This window comes from Carcharhinus amblyrhynchos, chromosome 3 (genome assembly GCF_965287045.1).
Source record: "Carcharhinus amblyrhynchos chromosome 3, sCarAmb.v2.hapA, whole genome shotgun sequence".
NCBI lineage: Eukaryota > Metazoa > Chordata > Chondrichthyes > Carcharhiniformes > Carcharhinidae > Carcharhinus > Carcharhinus amblyrhynchos.
This window is the reverse complement of record NC_137326.1, coordinates 274490-299585: the sequence shown is the minus strand read 5'-3', so window position 1 is coordinate 299585 and position 25096 is coordinate 274490. Positions and strand designations below refer to the sequence as shown.

General features: G+C 44.1%; 1 protein-coding gene across 1 annotated transcript in view; it reads right to left on the bottom strand.

Moving 5' to 3' along the window:
* The window catches only part of stimate (STIM activating enhance), a 222650-nt gene that overhangs the window by 64515 nt on the left and 133039 nt on the right, over nt 1–25096 (bottom strand). Inside the window, exon 7 of the mRNA XM_080218591.1 lies at nt 23078–23227. Coding sequence (XP_080074717.1) covers nt 23078–23227 — 150 coding nt within the window. The remainder of the gene's footprint in view (nt 1–23077; nt 23228–25096) is intronic.

Genomic DNA, 25096 nt, shown 5'->3' with positions numbered 1-25096 from the left:
AAACTGATGAAGCCCTTGAACGAAAGTAGGGAGGAACCATGGACTTAGGAAGGCTAAAAGGGGCCGTGAAATTTCATGAGCAAATAGTGTCAAGGAGAATTCAAGACTTTTTATGCATAGATTAGGAGCAAGAGGCTAGCAAGAGAAAGAGTAGGCCCATTTAACAACAACAGAAGTTACGCATAGAGCCACAGAAGTGGTTGAGATTCTTAATGAGTACTTTGTATTGGTATTCACCAAAGAGAAGGACATAATGTATATTGAGGTCAGGGATAGGTGTGAATGCTCTAGAGAATGTCAATATATCGAAGGAGGAAGTACTGAGTATCCTAAATTGCATTAAGATAGACAAGTCCCCGGGGCTGAATGGGATCTTTCCCAGGTTACTATGGGAGGCAGAAATAGCTGGGACTTTAACAGATATCTTCCCATCCTCTTTGAGCACAGGTGAGGTTCCAGAAAACTGGAGAATAGCCAATGTTGTTCTCTTGCTTAAGAAAGGAAGCAGGGATAATCCAGAAAATTATAGGCTAGTGAGCTTGACATCAGTGGCGGGAAAGCTTTTGGAGAAGATACTGACGGACAGGACATATGTACATTTGAAGAAAATGAACTAGTTAGTGACAGGCAGCATGGTTTTGTACAGGGAAGGTCATATCTCACCAACTTGATTGAGATTTTTGAAGAGGTGACAAAGATAATTGATGAGGCAAGTTTATATGGACTTTAGTAAGGTGTTTGGCAAGGTCCCACATGGTAGGCTGGTTCAAAAACTAAAGTCACATGGGATTTGGGAGGGGCTGGCTGGATGGAATCAGAACTGGCTTGGTTATAGAAGATAGACAGCAGCAGTGGAAATGTTTTTCCAAATTGAGATCTGTAGCTAGTGATGTTCCGCTGTTGTTTGTAGTATTTATAAATGATCTGGAGGAAAACGTGGGGGAATCTTATTAGTAATTTTGTGGATGACACGAAGATTGGAGGAATTTCTGATAATGTGGGGATTGTCAGAGGATACAACAGGATGTAGATAGATTGGACACTTGGGCACAGAAATGACAGATGGAGTTAAGCTGGACAAATGTGAGGTGATGCATTTTGGAGAATCAAATTTAGGTATGAATTATAGTGTAAATGGCAGAGCCCTTAAGAACATTAACATACAGAGGGATCTGGGCGTGAAGGTCCACAATTTCTTTAATGTGGAAACACAGGTGGCCAAGGTGATTAAGAAAGCATATGGCATGTTTGCTTTCATCAGCTGGAGCACTGAGTACAGGAGTTGGGAAATCATACTGCAGCTATATAAAACCTTGGTTAGGCCGCATTTGGAGTATTGCGCGCGGTTCTGGTCACCACACTATTGGAAGGACGTGGAAGCTTTAGAGAGAATGCAAAGAAAGTTCACTAGGATGTTGCTTGGTCTTGAGGGTGTTGACTATGAGGAGAGGTTGAATAATAAATTAGGATTATTTTCATTGGAAAGGCAGAGGCTGCGGAGAGACCAGATAGAGGTCTACAAAATCATGAGAGGCACAGGCAGGTGGGCTTTTTCAATTACAAAAGGGGAAACTTTCAAGGTAAGAGGGGCAAAGTTTCAGGGAGATGTGCAGGGAAAGTTTTTCATACAGAGTGGTGACTGCCTGGAATGCACTGCCAGAGGATGTGTTGGAAGCAGGTACATTAGCAACATTTAAGAGGCATCAGGATGGGTATATAGATAGGGAGGGACGAGAGGGATACAGACCCAGTAAAGGCAGAAGGGTTTTTTTAGTTTAGTTAGGGCACCATAATCAGCTCAGGCTTGGAGAACCCAAGGGCATGATCCTGTACTGTACTCTTCTTTGTATTTGGTAGATCTAAGGAGGTTTAGTGAGTTACTACAGTGCAACTTGTAGATGTACACACTGCTGCTCTGCGTTGGTGGTGAAGGGAGTGAACATTTGCAGGAGCAATATCAATCAAGTGGGCTGCTTTGTCCTGGATGTCGAGCTTCTTGAGTATTGTTGGATCTGCACCCATCCAGGGAAGTGGGAAGTATTCTATCACACTCCTGACTTGTGTCTGTAGTTGTGGACAGGCTTTTGGGAAGTCAGGTGGTGATTTACTCACCACAGGAATCCCAGCCTCTGACCTGCTCTTCAAGCCACAGTATGTATATGGCTAGTCAATGGTAATCCTCAGAATGTTGATAGTGGTGGATTCAGTGATGGTAATGCCATTGAATACCGAGAGGTGATAGTTAGATTCTTTTTTGTTGGAGTTGGCCAATGACTGGGAATTGCGTGGCACAAATGTTACTTGTCACTTATTTACCAGTCCAGGCCTGGGTATTGTCCAAGTCTTCCTGCATTTGAACTACTTCAGTATGTGAGGAGTCATGAATGGTGCTGATCATTGTGCAATCCTCAATGAACATCCTTACTTCTGACCTTGTGATGGAAGAAAGGTTATTGAGAATGCAGCTGAAGATGGTTAGATCTGCTACACTCTCCTGAGGAACTCCTCCAGTGATGTCATGGAGTTGAAATAACTGGGCTCCAACAACCACAACCATCTTCTTTTGTGCTAAGTGTGACTCCAACCAGTAGAGGGTTTTCCCAGATTCCCATTGATTCAAGTTTTGTCAGAGTTCCTTGATATAACAGCCAGTCAAATGAGGCCTTCATATAAAGGGAAGTCACTGTCACTTCACTTCTGGAGTTCAGTTCTTTTGTCCATAAGGTCAAGTGCTGAGTGACCCTTGCGGAACCCAAACTGAGCATCAGTGAGCAGGTTATTGCTGAGTAAATGCCTGTAAATAGCAATGTTGATGATCCCTTCCATCTCTTTACTGATGATCGAAAACAGGCTCATGGGACAGTAATTGGCTAGGTTGGATCTGTCCCATTTTTTGTGTACCTGGGCAATTTTCCACATTGTCGGGTAGATGTCGGTGTTGTAACTGTACTGGAACAACTTCGCTAGGTTCTGGGGCTCGGGTCTTCAGGACTGTTGCAAGAAAATTGGCATTGCCCGTAGCATTTGTGATAAGTGCTACTCCTTTTCTTTTGTCATTCTGCCTGTCTTTTCAAAATTCAATTACACTGAATATGTATTTTCTCACCTTGGTCACAATGCAACTATGTCTATTAGATCAAACCTGTTTATCTTCACTTGCCGTATTAATCTGCCTGTTCTGTTAAAAATTCTTCTTGCATTCAGAGAAAAGGATGTTTCGTTTCAGTGGAAAATGCTGGAAAATTTTACTTTTGTCTTTAATTTCAACTGTTTTACTATTTCCTCAAATTTGAACTTATTCATTGATGTACTATTATTGTTACACTTTTAGTGCCTTTTACCTATATCACCATATTTTGTGACCTTGAATTTTCTCTTGAGAGTTAGAAATTTTCCCCTAGCATTTTAAAGCCTCATCTGTAACCATAGGCAGTCGATTTGCCAGGACACTAGTCCCCATCTGATTTAAGTAGGATATCCCAATGGAACAACTCTCTCTTTCCCAGTATTGGCATTAATGCTTCATAAATCAAAATCGCCATCTTCTTTCAATCACATATTCATCTTTCTGATCCTGTTTCAGTTTGGACAGCTTGTAATCCAGAGATTAAAGTTCTGCTTGTTAATTTGAAATTAACTTACTTGAATTTTAGCTCCTCAAATTCTCTTAATGGAACAGCATTTCTACTTTGAATGTGACAACTGGATCTTACCTCTCCAAGTTGGTGACAAGGACATTACCCCTGGCAACAAGCAGGCAACACAACCAACAGAATTCCCATTGTGGCCATGAAGAACAGTATCTATCCCCCAACTATATTGTATCTTATTATGCCTGCTTTCCTTTTCATCCCCTTCCACTTGATTGGCCTCAGGTACTGCCTCTTAGGAACATAGGGCATAAGTACAGGAGCAGGAGGAGATTCCCCCACCACTCAGTAAGATCATGGTTGATGGGACTGTGGTCTCATACATAAGAACATAAGAAATAGGAGCAGGAGTAGGCCATCTAGCCCTTCGAGCCTGCCCCGCTATTCAGTAAGATCATGGCTGATCTGTCGTGGCTCAGTTCCACTTTCCCGCCCTCTCCCCATAACCCTTAATCCCCTCTCTTATCAAGAACCCATCAACCCGCTTCTTAAAAATATTTAGCGAGGCAGCCTCCACCACTTCAACGGGCAGAGAATTCCAGAGATTCACCACCCTTTGAGCGAAGAAGTTCCTCCTCAACTCCGTTCTAAACCGCCTCCCCTTTATCTTGAGGCTGTGCCCCCTAGTCCTACTGTCTTTTTTGAGCGGGAAGAGTCTCTCCACCTCTATCCTATCCATCCCATTCATCATCTTATACGTCTCAATGAGATCTCCCCTCATTCTTCTAAACTCTAACGAGTACAAGCCTAGTTTATTCAGCCTCTCCTCATAGCTCAATCCCCTCAACTCCGGTATCAGCCTAGTAAACCTCCTCTGCACTCCCTCCAAGGCCAAAATATCTTTGTGCAGGTGCGGCGCCCAAAACTGCACACAGTACTCCAGCTGCGGCCTCACCAATGCCCTATACAGCTGCAGCAAGACCTCCCTACTTTTATATTCAATCCCCCTCGCTATGAAGGCCAGCATCCCATTCACCTTCCTGACCACCTGCTGCACCTGCAAGCTGGGTTTTTGCGACTCATGCACAAGGACCCCGAGGTCCCTCTGCACCGTCGCCTGCTGCAGTTTTTCGCCACGTAAGTAATAGTCCTTCCTACCATTCTTCCTACCAAAGTGGACCACCTCGCACTTGCCAACATTAAATTCCATTTGCCATTTCCTGGCCCATTCGCCCAGCCTATCTAGATCCTTCTGCAGACTCTCCACACCCTCCGCACAATTTGCCTTTCCCCCAATCTTGGTGTCATCAGCAAATTTCGACACCCTACACTCGGTTCCCTCCTCCAGATCATCTATATAAATGGTAAATAGCTGAGGCCCCAGCACCGACCCCTGGGGCACCCCACTAGTCACCAACCGCCAATCCGAATAGCACCCATTGACCCCCACTCTCTGCCTCCTATTTGACAACCAATCCTCTATCCACGCTAACACCCTACCCCCAACTCCATGTCCCCTGACCTTCTGCAATAACCTCTTGTGAGGTACCTTGTCAAACGCCTTCTGAAAATCCAGAAAGACCACATCCACCGGCTCTCCTCTATCCACTGCCCTAGACACATCCTCATAGAACTCCAGTAAATTTGTCAGACACGACTTCCCTTTAATGAAACCGTGTTGCGTCTGCCCTATCAAGCAATTCCCTTCAAGATGCCTCGCAATTTCCTCCTTAATGACGGATTCTAACATTTTACCTACCACAGACGTTAAACTAACCGGCCTATAATTCCCCGCCTTTTGCCTGGCACCCTTCTTAAACAATGGCGTAACATTAGCCGTTTTCCAATCTTCCGGCACTTCTCCGGAATCCAGCGACGTCTGGAAAATAATCACCAAGGCATCCACTATAACCTCCGCCATTTCTTTCAGAACCCTCGGATGCATTCCATCCGGTCCTGGGGACTTGTCCACAATCAGCCCCTCCAGTCTGTCGGGCACCACCTCTCTAGTAACAGTAATGTCATTAAGACCCTCCAGTCTACCACCTTTCCATCGCTAACACCCGGCAAATTATTCACGTCCTCCTCCGTGAAGACAGAAACAAAAAAGTTATTCAAGACCTTAGCCATATCCCCATCCCCTACCACTAGGTCCCCTTTCTCATCCTCTAAAGGACCAACGTTCACCCTAGCCAGCCTCTTCCTTTTTATATATTTATAAAAACTCTTGCTATCCTTTTTCATATTAAGTGCTAGCCCAGCTTCATAGCTTCTCCTACCCTCCTTTATCAACTTCTTTGTCAATCTTTGTTGAAATTTAAACCTTTCCCAATCCTCTTCTCGCCCACTGCTCTTAGCTACTCTAAATTCCTCCGCTTTTAATTTAACACTTTCCTTCACCTCCTTCGTTATCCACGGCTTATTACCTCTCCTCCTACGGTCCTTTTTGACCATCGGAATAAATTTCTGCTGAGCACCAAGAAAGATCTCCTTAAAGATCCTCCACTGCTCCTCAGCAGACCTACCTTCCAACGCGCTCCCCCAGTCCACATTCGCCAATTCTTCTCTCATCCTACCATACTCCCCTCTGTTCAAACAAAGGACGCGTGTCCGGGAACCCACTTTCTCCTCCTCCATCTGCACCAGAAACTCCACCATACAATGATCACTCTCCCCAAGAGGATCCTTCACCGCAAGGTCCCTAATTCTACCCGCCTCATTACATAGCACCAGATCCAAGATAGCTCGCTCCCTCGTCGGCTCCAACACACACTGTTCAAGGAAATTATCCCGGCAGCATTCCAAGAACTCCTCCTCGAGCCCACCTCGTCCAACATGGGTCGACCAATCAATATGCAGATTGAAATCCCCCATAACTACTGCCGTCCCATTCCTGCACGCCGCACTTATTTGCGCGTTAACAGCCCGCCCCACCTCCAGATCATTATTCGGGGGCCTATAGACGACACCCACCAGCGTCTTCCTCCCTTTGCTGTTCCTAATCTCCACCCACAACGATTCCACGTTCTGCTCCTTGTCACCTGCTTCAAGTCCACTTTCCTGGCTGTACCCGAAACCCTTAATTTCCTCGTCAATTAAAACTCTAATTCTGCCTTGAATAAATGCAATAACAAGGCTCCAGTGCTTTTTGGGCAAGAGAATGCCACAAACAACTCTCAGAATAAACAATTCTTATCTGTTTTCAAAGGGAGACCTCTTATTCTTACAATGTGTTTCCTAGCTCTGGTTCTGCCTCATGTCACAGTTATAGTGTAAAGGGTTTAGACAGAATGAATTTCTTGAAATGTTATCAGGGGAGTTTTTTGTATCAATATGTAAAAGGCCCCACAAGAGATGGCGCAGTGCTGGATCTGGTTCTGGAGATTGAAGCCGGACATGTATTCAATGTGGCAGTGGGAGAGCATTTTAGAGATACAGACCACAACATGGTACAGTTCAAATTTGTTATGGACAAGATGATGGCCTGCAAAAAACAAAGGATTGGGGGAAGGCAGATTTTATTAAAATAAAGCAGGATCTGGCCAACGTTGACTGGGAACCGCTTCTTGTGGGAAAGTCTACAGTGCAGCAAGGGGGCATTCAAAAAGGAGCTGGGGAGAGTACAGGTTCAACATGTTCCTGAGAGGGCTAAATGTAGGAGCAATAGGTTCCGGGAATCCTGGATGTCAAGGACAATTCAGGACTGGATGAGGAAGAGGTGAAAGGCTTTTAGCAGATCCAAAGAGAGCAATTCAGCTGTGCCCCTAGAGGAATACACGAAGTACAAAGAGGAACTTAAGAAGCAACTGGAAGAGAAAAAGGGGGCATGACAAAGGAATTGCAAACAAGATTACAGAGAATCCTAAGATATACTATAAATACACTAAAGGGAAAAGGTTAACCAGGGAAACAGTAGGATCCATTAGAGACAAATAGGCAATCTGCGTGGGAAGCCACAGGACATTGGATGGATGTTGAATGGATACTTTTCATTGGTCTTCATTCAGGAGGAGGGCATAAATACAGAATTCAGGAAAAGGGACAGAGGACCTTAAGCAGTTTGACATAATAAGTGAGAAGGTACTGGTGACTTTGACAAGCTTAAAAATGGCCCCAATCAATTGCATCCCAGGTACTTTGGGAGGTGAGGTAGGTAATTGCATGGGCTCAGATACAAATCTTTAATTTCACTCTGGCTACAGGGAAAATGCTAGCAGACTGGAGGATGGCTAATATGGTTCCACTTTTCAAGCAGGGTGGTAGAGATGAACCAGGGAATTACATACCGGAGATATTTCTGAAGGAGAGAATTAATCTCTGCTTAGAAAGCCATGGGTTGATTAGGAATAATGTGGAGGTGCCAGTGTCGGACTGGGGTAAACACAGTAAGAAGTCTGACAACACCAGGTTTAAGTCCAACTGATTTATTTGGTAGTTATTTATGAGTTTACTATCAAATAAATAGGTTGGACTTAAACCTGGTGTTGTCAGACTTCTTACGTGATTAGGAATAATCAGAATAACTTTGTCAGAGGGAGGTCATGTCAAATTTGATAGAATTTTTTGAAAAATTGACGGTGTGTGTGGATGAGGGAAGTGCAGTTGATATAGTTTATATGATTTCAGCAAAACCTTTGACAAGATCCAACAATGGGAGACCGATTGAGAAAGCTGAAGTACATGAAATTCAGGAAAACGTGGTGAGATGGACCCAAAACTGGCTTAGTAATACAATGCAAAGGGTGTTGGTAGAAGGTTGTTCGAGTGACTGGAGGCTGGTGTCCAGTGGCAAACCACAAGGTTCAGTGCTGGGACCCTTATTATTTGTTATATACAGAAATGATATAGATGATAATGTGGGGGGAATGATAAGTAAGTTTGCAGACAACACCAAGATTGGTAGGGTGGTTAATAAAGAAGAAGGTGGTTGTAGGTCACAGGAAGATACAGATGGGTAGGTCAGATGGGCAGAGCAGTGGCAGATGGTATTTAAGCCTGGTAAGTGCGAAGTGATGCAATTTGGAAGAAGCGACAAGACAAGGCAATATTTAACGAATGACGGGACATTAGGAAGCTCAGAGGAACAGAGGGATCATGGGGTACTTATTCACAGATTCCTGAAGGCAGCAGAGTAGGTGAATAGGATGGTTAAGAAGGTATATGGGTCAATTGCTTTACAGAGTATAAAACCAGGTAGGTTATGTTCGAGCATTGGTCAACATAGGACATTCGTTATAGAACACAGAACATAACAATGCAGTACAGGCCCTTCAGCCCTCGATGTTGCGCCGACCAGCGGAACCAACTTAATGAGCCTCTAACTAAACTATTCCAATATTATCCATATGCCTATCCACTGACCATTTGAACGCCCTTAAAGTTGGCGAGTCCACAACTGCTGCAGGCAGGGCATTCCACACCCTTACTACCCTCTGAGTAAAGAACCTACCTCTGACATCTGTCCTATAATTACCACCCGTTAATTTAAAGCTATGTCCCCTCACGTCAGCCATCACCATCTGAGGAAAAAGGCTCTCACGTCCACCCTATCTAACCCTCTGATCATCTTGTATGCCTCAATTAGGTCACCTCTCAACCTAAGGTTAGACTACAGCTAGAGTACAGCGTGCACTTCTGGTCACCTCACTATTGGAAGGATATGTTTGCACTGGACGGGATACAGAGGAGATTCACCAGAATGTTAACATAAGAACATAAGAAATAGGAGCAGGAGTAGGCCATCTAGCCCTTCGAGCCTGCCCAGCCATTCAATAAGATCATGGCTGATCTGAAGTGGATCAGTTCCACTTTCCCGCTTTCTCTCCATAACCCTTAATTCCCTTGTCTGTCAAAAACCTATCTACCCGTGACTTAAATATATTCAGCAAGGTAGCCTCCACCACTTCAACGGGCAGAGAATTCCAGAGATTCACCACCCTTTGAGTGAAGAAGTTCCTCCTCAACTCTGATCTAAACTGCCCCCCCTTATCTTGAGGCTGTGCCCTCTAGTCCTGCTATCCTTTCTAAGCGGGAAGAATCTCTCTACCTCTACCCTATCCAACCCTTTCATTATCTTAGACGTCTCTGTAAGATCCCCCCTCATCCTTCTAAACTCCAACGAGTACAGACCCAGTCTATTTAGCCTCTCTTCATAGTCAACCCCCTCATCTCCGCTATCAGCCTAGTGAACCTCCTCTGCACTCCCTCCAAAGCCAATATATCCTTGCGCAGGTGCGGCGACCAAAACTGCGCATAGTACTCCAGCTGCGGCCTCACCAGTGCCCTGTACAGTTGCAGCAAGACCTCCCTGCTTTTATATTCTATCCCCCTCGCTATAAAGGCCAACATTCTATTTGCCTTCTTGATCACCTGCTGCACCTGCAGACTGGGTTTTTGTGATTTGTGCACAAGGACCCACAGGTCCCTCTGCACCGTAGCATGCTGCAGCTTTTCGCCTTTTAAATAATAGTCCCTCCTACTATTATTTCTGCCGAAGTGGATAACCTCACACTTGCTAACATTATACTCCATCTGCCAGGTCCTTGCCCACTCGCTCAGCCTATCCAGATCCCTCTGCAGACTTTCCACACCCTCCACGCAATTTGCTTTTCCACTTATCCTCGTGCCATCAGCAAATTTTGACACCCTACACTCGACCCCCTCCTCCAGGTCATCTATATAAATGGTTAACAGTTGAGGCCCCAGCACTGATCCCTGCGGCACTCCACTAGTCACCAACCGCCAACCAGAACAGCACCCATTGATACCAACTCTCTGCCTCCTATTAGACAACCAATCCTCTATCCACGCTAACACCTTACTCCCAACTCCGTGCACCCTAACCCTCTGCAGCAGCCTTTTATGAGGCATCTTATCAAACGCCTTTTGAAAATCTAAAACCACCACATTCACCGGTTCCCCTCTACTGCACTAGTCACCTCCTCATAGAAATCCAATAAATTCGTCAAACACAACTTCCCCTTAACGAATCCGTGCTGCGTCTGCTCTGTCAAACCATTCTTTTCTAGGTGCCTCACTATTTCTTTGATGACGGATTCAAGCATTTTTCCAACTACAGACGTTAAACTAACCGGCCTATAATTCCCTGCCTTTTGTCTGCTACCTTTTTTAAACAGCGGCGTAACATTAGCCATTTTCCAATCTTCCGGCACTTCCCCAGAATCCAGCGAATTTTGGTAAATAATTACTAAGGCATCCACTATCACCTGTCATTTCTTTCAGAACCCTGGGACGCATTCCATCTGGTCCTGGGGACTTGTCCACCTTCAGTCCCATTAGTCTATCAAGCACTACCTCTCTAGTGACAGTAATCGCATTCAGGCCCTCAACTCCTACCATCCTTCTATCTTTTAAGATCCAGCAAACTATTCGTGTCCTCCTCAGTGAAGACCGAGGCAAAAAACTTATTTAAGGCCTCAGCCATTTCCTCATCTCCCACCAATAAATCCCCCCCTCATCCTCTTAAGGGTCCAACATTCACTCTAGCCAGCCTCCTCTTCTTTATATATTTATAAGAACTTTTACTGTCCTTTTTCATATTTAGTGCTAGTTTAGCTTCATAGTCTATCTTTCCTTTCTTTATCAACTTCTTAGTCATTCTTTGTTGATTTTTACATTTTTTCCAATCTTCTAATTCCCCACTACTTTTAGCCACTCTGAACGCATCAGCTTTTAATTTAATACTCTCTATTTCCTTTGATAACCACGGCTGGTTATCCCTTCTCCTACAGTCCTTCTTTACCATCGGAATATATTTCTGCTGAGTACCAAAAAAGATCTCCTTAAAAATCCTCCACTGTTCCTCAGCCGTCCTACCAACTAATCTGCGCCCCCAATCTACATTTGCCAATTCCGATCTCATCCTATCGTACTCCCCTCTGTTCAAACTGAGGACACAAGTTTGGGACCCTACTTTCTCATCCTCCATCTGCATCAAAAACTCAACCACACAATGATCACTCATCCCAAGAGGATCCCTCGCAATAAGATCCCTAATTCTACCTGCCTCATTACACAACACCAGATCTAAGATAGCTCGCTCCCATAGCCTGTTGCCTGGGATGGAGCATTTGAGCTATAAGGAAAGGCTGGATAAGCTTGGATTGTTTTCTTTAGAGCAGAGAAGGTTGAGGGGTGACATGAACGAGGTGCATAAAATTATGAAGGGTATGGACAGGGTGAATAGGAAGCTGTTCTCTTGATTGAGGGGTGAATCATAGTTTTAGAGTGAGGGACAGGAGTTTTAGAGGGGATTTAAGTAAAGGAAAAATTCATTCAAAGGGTAGGAAGATTCTGCAATGCGCTGCCTGAGAATGTAGTTGAGGCTGGAGACCTTACATCCTTTAAAAAGTATCTGGATGAGCACTTGAAACATCATTACCATCAAGAATATAGAACAAGTGCTGGAAAATGGGATTGGCAGTGGTAGTTACCATTGGTGCAGACTCGATGGGCCGAAATGCTTTTACTGCACCGTGGTACTGTGTCTTGTAGTCGGAGAACCAACAAAAACAATTGCAGCAATAATAATGGCAGTATTAGCTGCAAAAACAATTGCAACAATGAGAGGCAAGCATGCTGGGACTTTTGGTCAAGTTATCAAAAACAGGTTATAAAGTTGCTATGATCGGGCCTGTGAGCAGTGACCTGACACTTCCTATGCTTCCCAAATAAGGATAGTTGTTTGAACCAAGCTAGACACTTCAGAATCATATGGATTGAGGCTATGTTACACGCCATTTGAACTCAGCATTGTGGAGTTGTTTGTGAATAACTCCACTGGTCTGACTGAAGAATGTGATGGGGAGGCGATGGCCTAGTGGTATTATTGCTAGACTATTAATCCAGAAACTCAGCTAATGTTCTGGGGGAGCATAAGAGAAAATGCTGTAAAATCTCAGGAGGTCTGGCAGCATCTGTAAGGAGAGGAAAAGACCTGAGTTTTGAGTCCAGATGATCCTTTGTCAAAGCTAAAAGGCATAGAAAGTGGGAGATATTTATACTGCAGGGGGAAAGAGTGAAAGATGAGTCATAGCCACAAGAAGAAAGGGAAAGGTTGCTAATGGCAGTCCATAGACAGAATAGAAGGTGTGAATGGCCAAATTTGCTGATGACACAAAGATGAGTGGTAAAGCAAATTGCGTGGAGGGTGTGGAAAGTCTGCAGAGGGATCTGGATAGGCTGAGCGAGTGAGCGAATGGGCGAGGACCTGGCAGATGGAGTATAATGTTAGCAAGTGTGAGGTTATCCATTTTGGCAGAAATAATAGGAGGGGGGATTACTATTTAAAGGGCGAGAAGCTGCAGCATGCTACGGTGCAGAGGGACCTGGGGGTCCTTGTGCATGAGTCGCAAAAACCCAGTCTGCAGGTGCAGAAGGTGATCAAGAAGGCGAATGGGATGCTGGCCTTTATAGCGAGGGGGATAGAATATAAAAGTAGGGAGGTCTTGCTGCAACTGTACAGGGTACTGGTGAGGCCGCAGCTGGGGTACTGTGTGCAGTTTTGGTTGCCACACTTGCGCAAGGATATTTTGGCCTTGGAGGGAGTGCAGAGGAGGTTCACTAGGCTGATACTGGAGATGAGGGGGTTGGACTACGAAGAGAGGCTGAATAGACTAGAGTCTGTACTCATTGGAGTTTAGAAGGATGAGGGGGGATCTTATAGAGACGTCTAAGATAATGAAGGGGAAGTATAGGGTAGAGGTAGAGAGATTCTTCCCGCTCAGAAAGGATAGCAGGACTAGAGGGCACAGCCTCAAGATAAAGGGGGGGGGGGGCAGTTTAGATCAGAGTTGAGGAGGAACTTCTTCACTCAAAGGGTGGTGAACCTCTGGAATTCTCTGCCCGTTGAAGTGGTGGAGGCTACCTCGCTAAATATATTTAAGTCACGGGTAGATAGGTTTTTGACAGACAAGGGAAATTAAGGGTTATGGGGAGAAAGCAATAAAGTGGAACTGATCCACTTCAGATCAGCCAAAATCTTATTGAATGGCGGGGCAGGCTCGAAGGGCTAGATGGCCTACTCCTGCTCCTACTTCTTATAATATGTTCTTAAATGGCAGAGAAGCTGAAATCAGAGGATAAGCTGTGACAGATGAAGATGGGGGTGGGGGGCAGTGGAAGGAGTAGTTGGCAGAGAGGTTAAATTCGTGCAGGGGAAGCAAAAGGGTGGAGAAGGGAAGAAAACATAAGGGGGATAAACTAGGGGGAAAAGAAAAGACAGACAATAAAGAAATAAAAAGATAGAGAACAGTAAAAATAAAATGAAAACAAAGGCGTGGAGGTGGAGCAGAGCTCATCTCTAAAGTTGTTGAATTTGATGTTGAGACTGGAAGGCTGTGAAGTGCCTAGGTGGAAGATGAGATGCTATTCCTCCAGTTTGCATTGAACTTCACTGGAACATTGCAGCAGGCCTAATGTTCTGGGGACCTGGGTTTGAATCCCGCCATGGCAGATCGTGGAATTTGAATTCAATAAAAACACCTGGAATTAAGAATCTACTGATAACTATGAAACCATTGCTGATTGTGGAAAAACCCATCAGGTTCACTAATGTCCTTTAGGAAAGGAAATCTGCCAATCTTACTTGGTCTAGCTTACATGTGATTTCAGAGCCACAGCAATGGGGTTGACTCTCAACTGCCGTCGGGCAACAAGGGATGGGCAATAGATACTGGCCAGCCAGTGACACCCATATTTCACAAATGAATAAAAGAAAAGTCTGAGTGCCAGGAAATTTTCTGGAAGATTGGGACAGTTTGGTAATAAAGATGTGTTTCAGCCCTTTGTTTTCAGCGAAAACTCAGAGACTAACCACCACAAATGTGTCCCGGAAGAACATCTTCAGAGATGATAAAGAACCAAATTGGGAACAGCCTTGGCCATTTCGTTCTGAACCAGGCAGTATTCATTTCAGTTAAAGAGTTAAGAGTTTCAGTTAAGAGTTAATGTTGATATATTAGAATTGTTGTACGTTTGAGTCTGGTACCAAAAGCGTTCAATAAAGAAAACTGTGTTTAAACATTTGAAGCTGACTTTGTCTCTTTGTTCACTATTATGGGTTAAAACACACAGTCTCTATGACTTTGTATCACAGTGCCATGGACAGTTTGCTTAAGACACCCTGCAGTCTTTGCCTTCATCCACACAGGCAGCTAAAACATCAATCCTGTTGGATAAAGGCAAAAGCCAAGGCCCTCTGACACTCCGCCAGCTTGATATCAAGTCACATTCTCAAATTCCTGTTCACTAATCAATGCCACCACTCCATGTCAGTAAGGGCTGTGAATGCCCCTGGACCAAGTGTTCAGGTAACTCTTCCCACCCCAATGCCTCAATAACATCTAAATTTCTTCAAGATGCAGACACTTACTGCGGATATGGTTGTCTGGGATTGCACAGTTTTCCATAAACTCTCACACTGCCATTTCTATATAACCATTTTAGGTGGGGAATCTAATGTATTCCATCAATTTAGCTTAAAGCTTTTAGCTAATTATTTGATTTAGTTCAAATTATAGGCAGATTAAATTTAAAAAAATCTACCTACAACACCATAAATATTACATAGAACCATAGCACAGTACATGCCCTGCGGCCCTCAATGTTGTCCTGAGCTATGTCCGAACCCAAGATCAAGCTATCCCACTCCCTATCATTCTGGTGAGCTCCATGTGCCTATCCAACAACCGCCTGAAAGTTCCTAAGGTGTCCAACTCCACTATCACAGCAGGCAGTGTATTCCACACTCCAACCACTCTCTGAGTGAAGCATCTACCTTGGACATCCCTCCTATATCTCCCACCATGAACCTTATAGTTATGCCCCCTAGTAACAGCTACGTCCACCTGAGGAAATAGTGTCTGCATGTCCACTCTATCTATCCCCCTCATTATCATATAAACCTCTATTCAGTCACCTCTCATCCTCTTCCGCTCTGAAGAGAAAAGCCCCAGCTCCCTCAACCTTTCCTCGTAAGACCTACTCTCCAAACCAGGCAGCATCCTGATAAATCTCCTCTGCACTCTCTCCAATGCTTCCTGTGCTTTATTGGATAGCAATATTGGATAGTTTCCCATGCAATATTAAGAACATAAGAAGTAGGAGCAGGAGTAGGCCATCTAGCCCTTCGAGCCTGCCCCGCCATTCAATAAGATCATGGCTGATCTGAAGTGGATCAGTTCCACTTTCCCACTTTCTCCCCATAATCCTTAATTCCCTTGTCTATCAAAAACCTATCTACCCGTGACTTAAATATATTCAACGAGGCAGCCTCCACCACTTCAACGGGCAGAGAATTCCAGAGATTCACCACCCTTTGAGTGAAGAAGTTCCTCCTCAACTCTGATCTAAACTGCCCACCCCTTATCTTGAGGCTGTGTCCTCTAGTCCTGCTATCCTTTCTAAGCGGGAAGAATCTCTCTACCTCTACCTATCCATCCCCTTCATTATCTCATACGTCTCTATAAGATCCCCTCCTATTGGAAGCAAAAAGCAGCACTTCCTTCCCCTCTGATCCATTCTGTTTGCAATGCACTTTTTTTGTGACCATTTCACGTCAGTAAGAGATTGGAGATCATGATGGGACATATCAAAATGGAAATGTACTCCTCCTTTAAAGGTTATAACAATCAACATGCCTCCTGAGAGCTTGCTGGTCATTTTTCGAATCCATATAGCTAAAGGTTCTTCAGCTTAATGGTGGAGTGAAGGATGGGGAGTGCAGGTGGAAATGCAGAAGCTAAAGTCAGAGAAAGTCAGCAATGTAGAGGTGGAGAATTTTGCAAAGACAGAATAGTATAAGACCGTGGAGCGACTTGAAGATGGGAATGAGGGCTTTAAACAAGAAGGACGGGTTAGTGGGGACAAGGGTGACGTGCGAGTCGGCACAGGATGCAGGCAGTATAATTTTGACAAAGCTGCAATTCATGGAGAATGGTAGCTGGAAAGCCAGTGTGTGGGATGAAACATGAAGGAGATAAAGGAACGTACAAGGATTTCAACAGTTAAGATGGCTGGTAGTGTTGGAAGGTGAGAAGGGCTTGCGCATGATGATGTATGGCGATGATCTAGAAGTGGAAAAAAATGTGTTGTTTGTGCTGGAAAAGTTATGGAATCTGATGCATTCGGAGATGTGAACGACTGATTCAGAAAGTGCAATATGGAAGAGTGTTGGGTTGGGAGGTAGAGGAACAGAGTTTATGCAGCCACTGAACATGAGGACTTTTTAATGGTCATCTAGAGAAAATTATGACTCATCCAAACTCAAGACTAAAAAAAGTAAAACTCAAGTTAGTTATTTGAGTAAGTCAGTAAAGCTTTTTTTACTGGTTAACAAATAAAACAGGTTGATTTTATAAAATAACAGATTGCAGTGTTGCATTGATTGACAGAAACAATAAAAGGAAGGGACAGAGTCTTGGTGCTCCGCTTACAAGACAATTTCAGGTTAAAACAGTGTCCAAAATACGAGCAAATATTTATTTCCACCACCTTTTCAGAGGAATTAGGAATAGCCAATTATCGATGGCCTCGCCGGTGTCCATGTCCTGTGAATGAATAAAAATATTTCCAGCTACTGATTGCCTTCAACCATTAAAGACGCCCTGAATTTAAAACACAGCAAACTGTTTGCTCACCTTACGGCTGTTCATAGAATGACACTGCACAGGAAGTCACCATTTGGTCCATCAAATCAGTGCCAGCTCTTTCAAAGTCTCATTCTGCTGTTCCTTCCCCATATCTCTATTCTCAATTATTTAACAGGCAGTAGTGTTACACTCGTCTCCACAAAACTGTACAATGGTCACTCCTACCAGTACTATATGGACTGTATCTGTGACAGGTAGATTGGCAAGGACAAAGTCAAGTAGGATCTATTCCCTTACTTTTTCAACACCTAAGAGAAGTCCATTCTTGCATCTAATGTTCTTCAGGATCTTTCTAATTTAATAAATAGTGGTGATATTCACCCACTGAGATACATTCAGAACCTTACTATCCTTAGTGTTATCTTTAAATATGTTCAACATGGTGGGGTACTGTTTCATCAGCTGAGGGAGAGCAGTATGTGGTAATCAACAGGAGGTTTCTTTACCCGTGTTTGACCTGATGTCATGAGCTTTAGTGTCAATGCATTGGACTCTCAAAGACACTTCCTCCTGATGTATACCACTGTTTAAAGTTTATTTATTAGTGTTGCAAGTAGGCTTACACTAACACTGCAATGTAGTTACTGTGAAAATCCCCTAGGTTTGTCTTGCTGGTTGGATACAACTGAGTGGTTTGGTAGATCATTTCACTCACTTTGCTCTGGATCTGGAGTCACCTGGCAGCCCAATTGAAAGAGGACAGATTTAGCTTCCTAACAGTAATGAACCAGAAGGATTTTTACAAAAATTCTGAAGTTACATGTTTCATCATTATAAATAATAGTTTTTTATTCAAGATTTATTTAATTAAATTAAAAATTGTCTCTCTGCACTACTGGTCCATTAACTGGAGAAGACAGCTCAACGAACACCTTAATCCTCAATGGTGGCAGAGCCCACAAATGTAAATGTTGAGCTTTCTTTAAGTAGATGTGCCATTTCAGCCTCCTCATGAGGGCCCCATTATCAGATACCTGTCTTCAGCAATTTCGATGCATTATATCAGGTATCAAGAAATGGCTGTGTGAATGGGATGCAACAAAGACCACGGATCCCAAGCACATTCGTCCGCAATGCTAAACGTATTTTAGAACTGGTTTCACTTGTAGCTAAGCTGTTTTTGATCAGTTGTGATACTTCCATCTACCTGACAAAATTAAAAATTGCCTAGACTTTTCCAGTCCACAAAAAGCAAGACAAATCCAAACCAAATCAATTATCATCCTTATTGTCTGCTCGCACCTGTAAACAAAACAAGGTGTCTTCGATGTGATATCCAGCAGCACCTACACACTAATGCTCTATTTGAGTTCCTCCAGGAACAAATGGCCTCAGAGCTCATGACTGCTTTGGTCCAAAGAAGACAAAAGAGCTGAATTCTAGAGGTGAGGTAAGAATGACGGCCCTTGTCAACACTGCACTAGATTGAGTGTGGCATTAACAAGTGCAAGTAAAACTAGAGTCAATGGGAATCAAGAGAAAATTCTTCACTAGCTGGAGTCATACCTAACACAAGGGAAGTTGGCTGTGATTGTTGGAGACCAATCATCTCAGCCCCAAGACATTGCTGCAGAAGTTCCTCAGAGCAGTATCCAAGGCTCAAATATCTTCAACTGCTTCACCAATTATCTTCCCTTCATTACAACTTTAGAAGTAGGAATGTTGGCTGAGAATTGCACAGTGCTCACATCCAGTCACAGCTCCTCAGGCACTGAAGCAGTCCATGCCTGCATACACAATGACCTGGACAACATTCAGGTTTCAGCTAATAGCAACAAGTAATAGATTATGCTTCAGTTGTACAGGATACTGGTGAGACCACCTATGGGGCGCTATGTGCACCACTGGTCTCCTTATTTGTTTACGATTTACACAGACGATTTGTTTGTTTACGATTTACATAGATGATTTGGAGTTGGGGACCAAGTGTACTGTGTCAAAATTGACAGATGACACTAAGATGAATGGCAGAGCAAAGTGTGCAGAGGACATTGAAAGTCTGCAAAGGGATACAGATAGACTAATTGAGTGGGCAAGGGTCTGGCAGATGGAGTACAAGGTTGGTAGATGTGAGGTCATCCATTTTGGTAGGAATAACAGCAAAATGGACTATTATTTAAATGGTAAAAAATTGCAGCATGCTGCTGTGCAGAGGGACCTGGGTTTCCTTGTGCAAGAATCACAAGGAGTTGCTTTGCAAGTGTAGCAGGTTTTTAAGAAAGCAAATGGAATTTTGTCCTTCATTGCTAGAGGGATGGAGTTTAAAAACAGTGAGGTCATGTTGCAGCTCTATAAAGGTGCTGGCGAGGGCACATCTGAATACTGTGTACAGTTTTAGAACATAGAGCATAGTACATTACAGCGCAGTACAGGCCCTTCGGCCCTCGATGTTGCGCCGACCAGTGGAACCAATCTAATGACCCTCTAACCTAAACTATTCCAATGTTATCCATATGCCTATCCACTGATCATTTGAACGCCCTTAAAGTTGGTGAGTCCACAACTGCTGCAGGCAGGGCATTCCACGCCATTACTACCCTCTGAGTAAAGAGCCTACCTCTGACATCCGTCCTATAATTACCACTCCCCCGTGTTAGCCATCGCCATCCGAGGAAAAAGGCTCTCACTGTCCACCCTATCCAATCCTCTGATCATCTTGTATGCCTCAATTAGGTCAACTCGTAACCTTCTTTTGGTCTCTTTACTGGAGAAAGGATATACTGGCACTGGAGGGGGTGCAGAGAAGGTTCACTAAATTGATTCCAGAATTAAGAGTTTGGTTTATGAGGACAGACTGAGTAGATGGGGCCTATGCTCATTGGAATTCAGAAGAATGAGGGGAGATCTTACAGAAACATATAAAAGCATGAAGGGAATAGATAAACAGGGAAGTTGTTTCCACTAGCAGGTGAAACTAGAACAAAGGGGCATGACCTCAAAATAAGGGGTCCAGATTTAGGATTGTTTTAGGATTGAGTTGAGGAGGAACTCCTTCACACAAAGGGTTGTGAATCTGTGGAATCCCCTGCCCAGTGAAGCAGTTGAGGCTACCTTATTAAATGTTTTTAAGGCAAAAATAGATAAAGTTTTGAAACCTCTCAGAATCTTAAAAGTTTCAATCAACTCATCTCTTACTCTTCTAAGCTTCAGTGACTACAAGCCTAACATGTCCAACCTTTCTTTATAAGACAACCCACCCTTTCCAGGTATTAATCTAGTAAACTTTCTCCTAACTGCTAACGCATTTACGTCTTCCTTTAATAAGAACATAAGAACTGGGAGCAGGAGTAGGCCCTCTGGTCCCTCGAGCCTGCTCCACCATTCAATAAGACCATGGCTGATCTTTCCGTGAACTCACTCCACTTACCCGCCCGCTCACCATAATCCTTAATTTATCTATTTTTGCCTTACAAAAACCTTTTTTGTAACTTGTTTACTTCCTTGTCCAAAACAAACTTAAATTGTACCATGTTGTGATCGCTGTTACTAAAAGGCTCCCGCACTACTACCTCAACTACCTGTCCGGCTTCATTCCCCAGAATTGGGTCCAGCACAGCCCCTTTCATTGTTGGACCCTTCCAAACAAACACGATGGCCCAAGAACCTCCTTCTGTGTTGTAAAACTCTATGACTCTAAGTAGATGATGCATTTTGGCAGAAGTAATGGAGAGAGGAAATATAAAGACCTCCCTACTTTTATATTCTATCCCCCTCGCTATAAAGGCCAACATTCCATTCACCTTCTTGATCATCTGCTGCACCTGCAGACTGGGTTTTTGCGACTTGTGCACAAGGACCCCCAAGTCCCTCTGCACCGTAGCACGCTGCAGCTTTTCACCTTTTAAATAATAATCCCTCCTACTATTATTTCTGCCAAAGTGGATAACCTCACACTTGCTAACATTATACTCCATCTGTCAGATCCTCGCCTACTCGCTTAGCCTATCCAGATCCCTCTGCAGACTTTCCACAACCTCCGCACAATTTGCTTTCCCACTCATCTTCATGTCATCAGCAAATTCCGTCACCCTACACTCAGCCCCCACCTCCAGATCATCTATATAAATGGTAAATAGTTGAGGCCCCAGCACTGATCCCTGCGGCACTCCGCTAGTCACCAACCGCCAATCAGAATAGCACCCATTGATACCAACTCTCTGCTTCCTATTAGACAGCCAATCCTCTATCCACGCTAACACCTTACCCCCAACTCCGTGCACCCTAACCTTCTGTAGCAACCTTTTTTGAGGCACCTTATCAAACGCCTTTTGGAAATCTAAAAACACCACATCCACCAGTTCCCCTCTGTCCACCGCACTAGTCACATCCTCATAGAAATCCAATAAATTCGTCAAACACGACTTCTCCTTAACGAATCCATGCTGCGTCTGCATGCTTAACCTAATGTCATGAGATTTCATGGGCTCTGAAGTCAATGTTTGAAGACTCTCAGGACTCCTGACTGTTTAGCATTGTGTTGCCACTTCTGATGGATCTGTGCTAGATGCCACAACACATCCAGGGATGGTGATGGTGGTGATTGGGATGTTGTAAGGTGTGAGATAAGGCTGTTGCTTGACTAGTCTGTGGAACAATTCTCCCAATTTTGGCACAAGCTCCCAGGTGTTAGTAAGGGGAACTTTGCAGAGTTGACATGGCCAGGTGCGCCATTGCCAGTTCTGGTGCCTAGGTCGATATTGGGTGGTTTCATATCTCCTTGACTTTGTAGCATTTTAGTACAACTGAAAGGGTGGTAGAGGAGATTTAGCAAAATGCTTCCAGGATTGATGTTTTTAGTCACAAAAGTTGTCTTCCTTGAAGCAAAGGGAATTGAGGAGCGATTCGATACAGGTATCCAAGATTATGGCAGGCTCCAATAAGCCAGACAAGGAAAAACTGTTCCCCTTAGCTGATCGTACAAGGACTGAGGATACATGTTTAAGATTTTGAGCAAGAGGAGCTGAGGGAGTGTGAAGAGCAGCTCTTTTTTACACACACTGAGTAGGAATGACTTGGAACCTCTTAATCATGAGTTTGGTAGCTGCAGAAACAATGATTTCAAAAGGAAATTGGACAGATACTTGTAGGAAAGAAAGACGCAGAGTTACAGGGTTGTGGGACAGATTGGATTGTTGTGTGTGTGTGTGTGGGTTGGGGTGGGGTGGGATGTGGGTTGGGGTGGGGTGGGGGGCGGGGGGGGAGGGAGGTTGTGCTACCATGGACTTGCTGGGCTGATTAGCCACTCTCTATGTTGTAAATGACTCTAATCATCACTACATCATATTTTCCCATAGCTGTTTGTACCTGCAGCTCACTAACCTTATTAATCACACTTTGCATGGATAGGCTGGAATACCAAATTTAACTCAGTTCTCTTCATAATTAATATGATTCCAAAAAATTCTGCATTATTCCTAACTTTTAACTGTCCCACCCAGAACTGTGTAGAATGTGTCTACTTTTTAAATATTACATTTTGGTGTCCACAAGGAATTACGATCTGGAATGCACTGCCTGAAAGGATGTTCGAAGCAGATTTAACAGTAATCTTTTTCAGAAAAGTGTGGGGCTGACAGGAAATGCACCTTCAAACAGCCAGCACTTGCACAATGTGTCAATTGGCTTCCTTCTGTGCGGTAACATTCTATGACTCTAACCACTCACTTTTTGTTTGTTCCAAATGCAAGAGAGGGGGGAGGCTGGGGGTGTGTGGGGTTGAGGCGGGGGGTGCAGAGAGATGGGAGAATATGCGCCATGGAATCTATAAATTCTAGTAATGCAGAGAGATTCAGTGCGTGACATGAGACCATTGCTTACCTCAGACTCAGATTCCTCATGTGATGCTGCTCTTCTGTATCTGACCTTGTTGCTGCTTCTAGAGTCATCCTCCCCAGTTTCTCCTTCCAGTTTAGCTTTAGTTTTACCTTTTCTCATTAGAAAATTATCTACCACCCAAAACATTAATGCCTGTGAAGAATGAGAAAGCAAAATATGTACCGGAGTTAAGCATTATTTGATTTGATTTGATTTATTATTGTCACATGCATTAACATAGACTGAAAAGTATTGTTTCAAAGAACAAAGAACAATACAGCACAGGGACAGGCCGTTCGGCCCTCAAAGCCTGCACTGCTCATGCGCCCAACTATATAGACAAAGCGTACATCCATAGAGAAGGAAACGAGAGTGTGTGGAATGTAGTACTACAGTCAGCTACAGTGTAGAGAATGATGAACTTTACACAAGGTAAGTCCATTCAAAAGTCTGACAGCAGCAGGGAAGAAGCTATTCTTGAGTCAGTCGGTACGTGAACTCAGACTTTTGTAACTTCTTCCCAACGGAAGATGGTGCAACAGGAAGGAGGCCTATAATCCTGAGTCTGTTCCATCATTCAATGAAATAACGACCGATTTGTATCCTAACTTTATATCTACCTTTGTCCCATACCTTATCTTTTCATATAAAGTCATAGAGATTTACAGCATGGAAACAGGCCCTTTGACCCAACTTGTCCATGCTGTCCTTTTTCTTTTAAATCCCTAAGCTAATCCCAATTGCCCACATTTGGCCCATGTTCCTCCATACCCATCTTAGCCATGTAACTGTCTAACTGCTTTTTAAAAGACAAAATTGCACCTGCCTCTACTACTGCCTCTGGCAGCTTGATCCAGACCTCACCACTCTCTGCGTGAAAATATTTCCCTTCTGGACACTTTTGTATCTCTCCCCTCTCACCTTAAACCTACGCCCTCTAGTTTTGGATTCCCCTAACTTTGGGAAAAGTTACTGACTAACTGATCTGTGCCACTCATTATTTTATAGACCTCTCTAAGGTCACCCTTCCATTGTGTGCTGGAGCAGACGAGTGAAGGAGCAGAGAGAGAGCTAAGAAATTACCTGTTAAAAACCTGTTTAAATAAGTTTAAAGCACTTTGTACCTTGTAGAACTGTTTAAATCATTTAAAAGCATTTTTGTGGGCTTTTTGTATTTACCACTTTAAGAATTCTGAGGGAGTGGTTAGAAGGGAGTTGTGGGCCAGCAAGCTTTAAATCAGTGCCAGGTTTAAAAGGAGGCCTGGTGTAGACAGCGGGCAGCGGAGTGAGGGGGAAGCAGAATGAGCTATTAGGGCTTAATATCAAAAGGGCTGGGGAGAAAAAGGGCCAGGTAAGTTCATGTGGAAATTTTCAATACTACCACAGTGAATAATGGAGGGGCATGTGATGTGTTGTTTCTGTATGATGTGGGAACTGGTGGACTCCAGGGTCCTTCCCAGTGACCATGTCTGCAGTAAGTGCAGGTTACTGGAGGAGCTCCAGCTCAAGGTAAATGAGCTGGCCTCTGAGCTACAGACACTGAGGCTCATCAGGGGGAGAGAGGGTGCCATTGTTAATGGGGTGCAAGTGACATCCACCCCCCCTGGACTGGCTAACTCTAAGGGTCAGGAACAAGACGGGGCTGCTGAGAGGAGGAAGGGGGGTGGGGAGCGGAGGCATCAGCCTCTCAATCTGCATAACAGGTTTGAGGTTCTTGCTTCCAGTCTGGACGAGGACGAGGGAGGTGAGGTCGGTGAGCAAACTGCACACAGTACAGTGATGCAGCAGGACATAGGCAAAGAGAAAGTGAAAAGGAACATAGTAGTGATTGGGGATAGTGGGGTGAAGGGTATTGACGCTGTCCTTTGTCACAATGACAAAGTGCACAGAAGGGTGTGTTGTCTGCCTGGTGCTCGGGTCCGGGATGTCGCATCTGGGCTGCAGAGGAACCTGGAGTGGGAGGGTGAGAATCCGGTCATTGTGGTACATGTGGGTGCCAACGACGTAGGAAAATGCGAACTG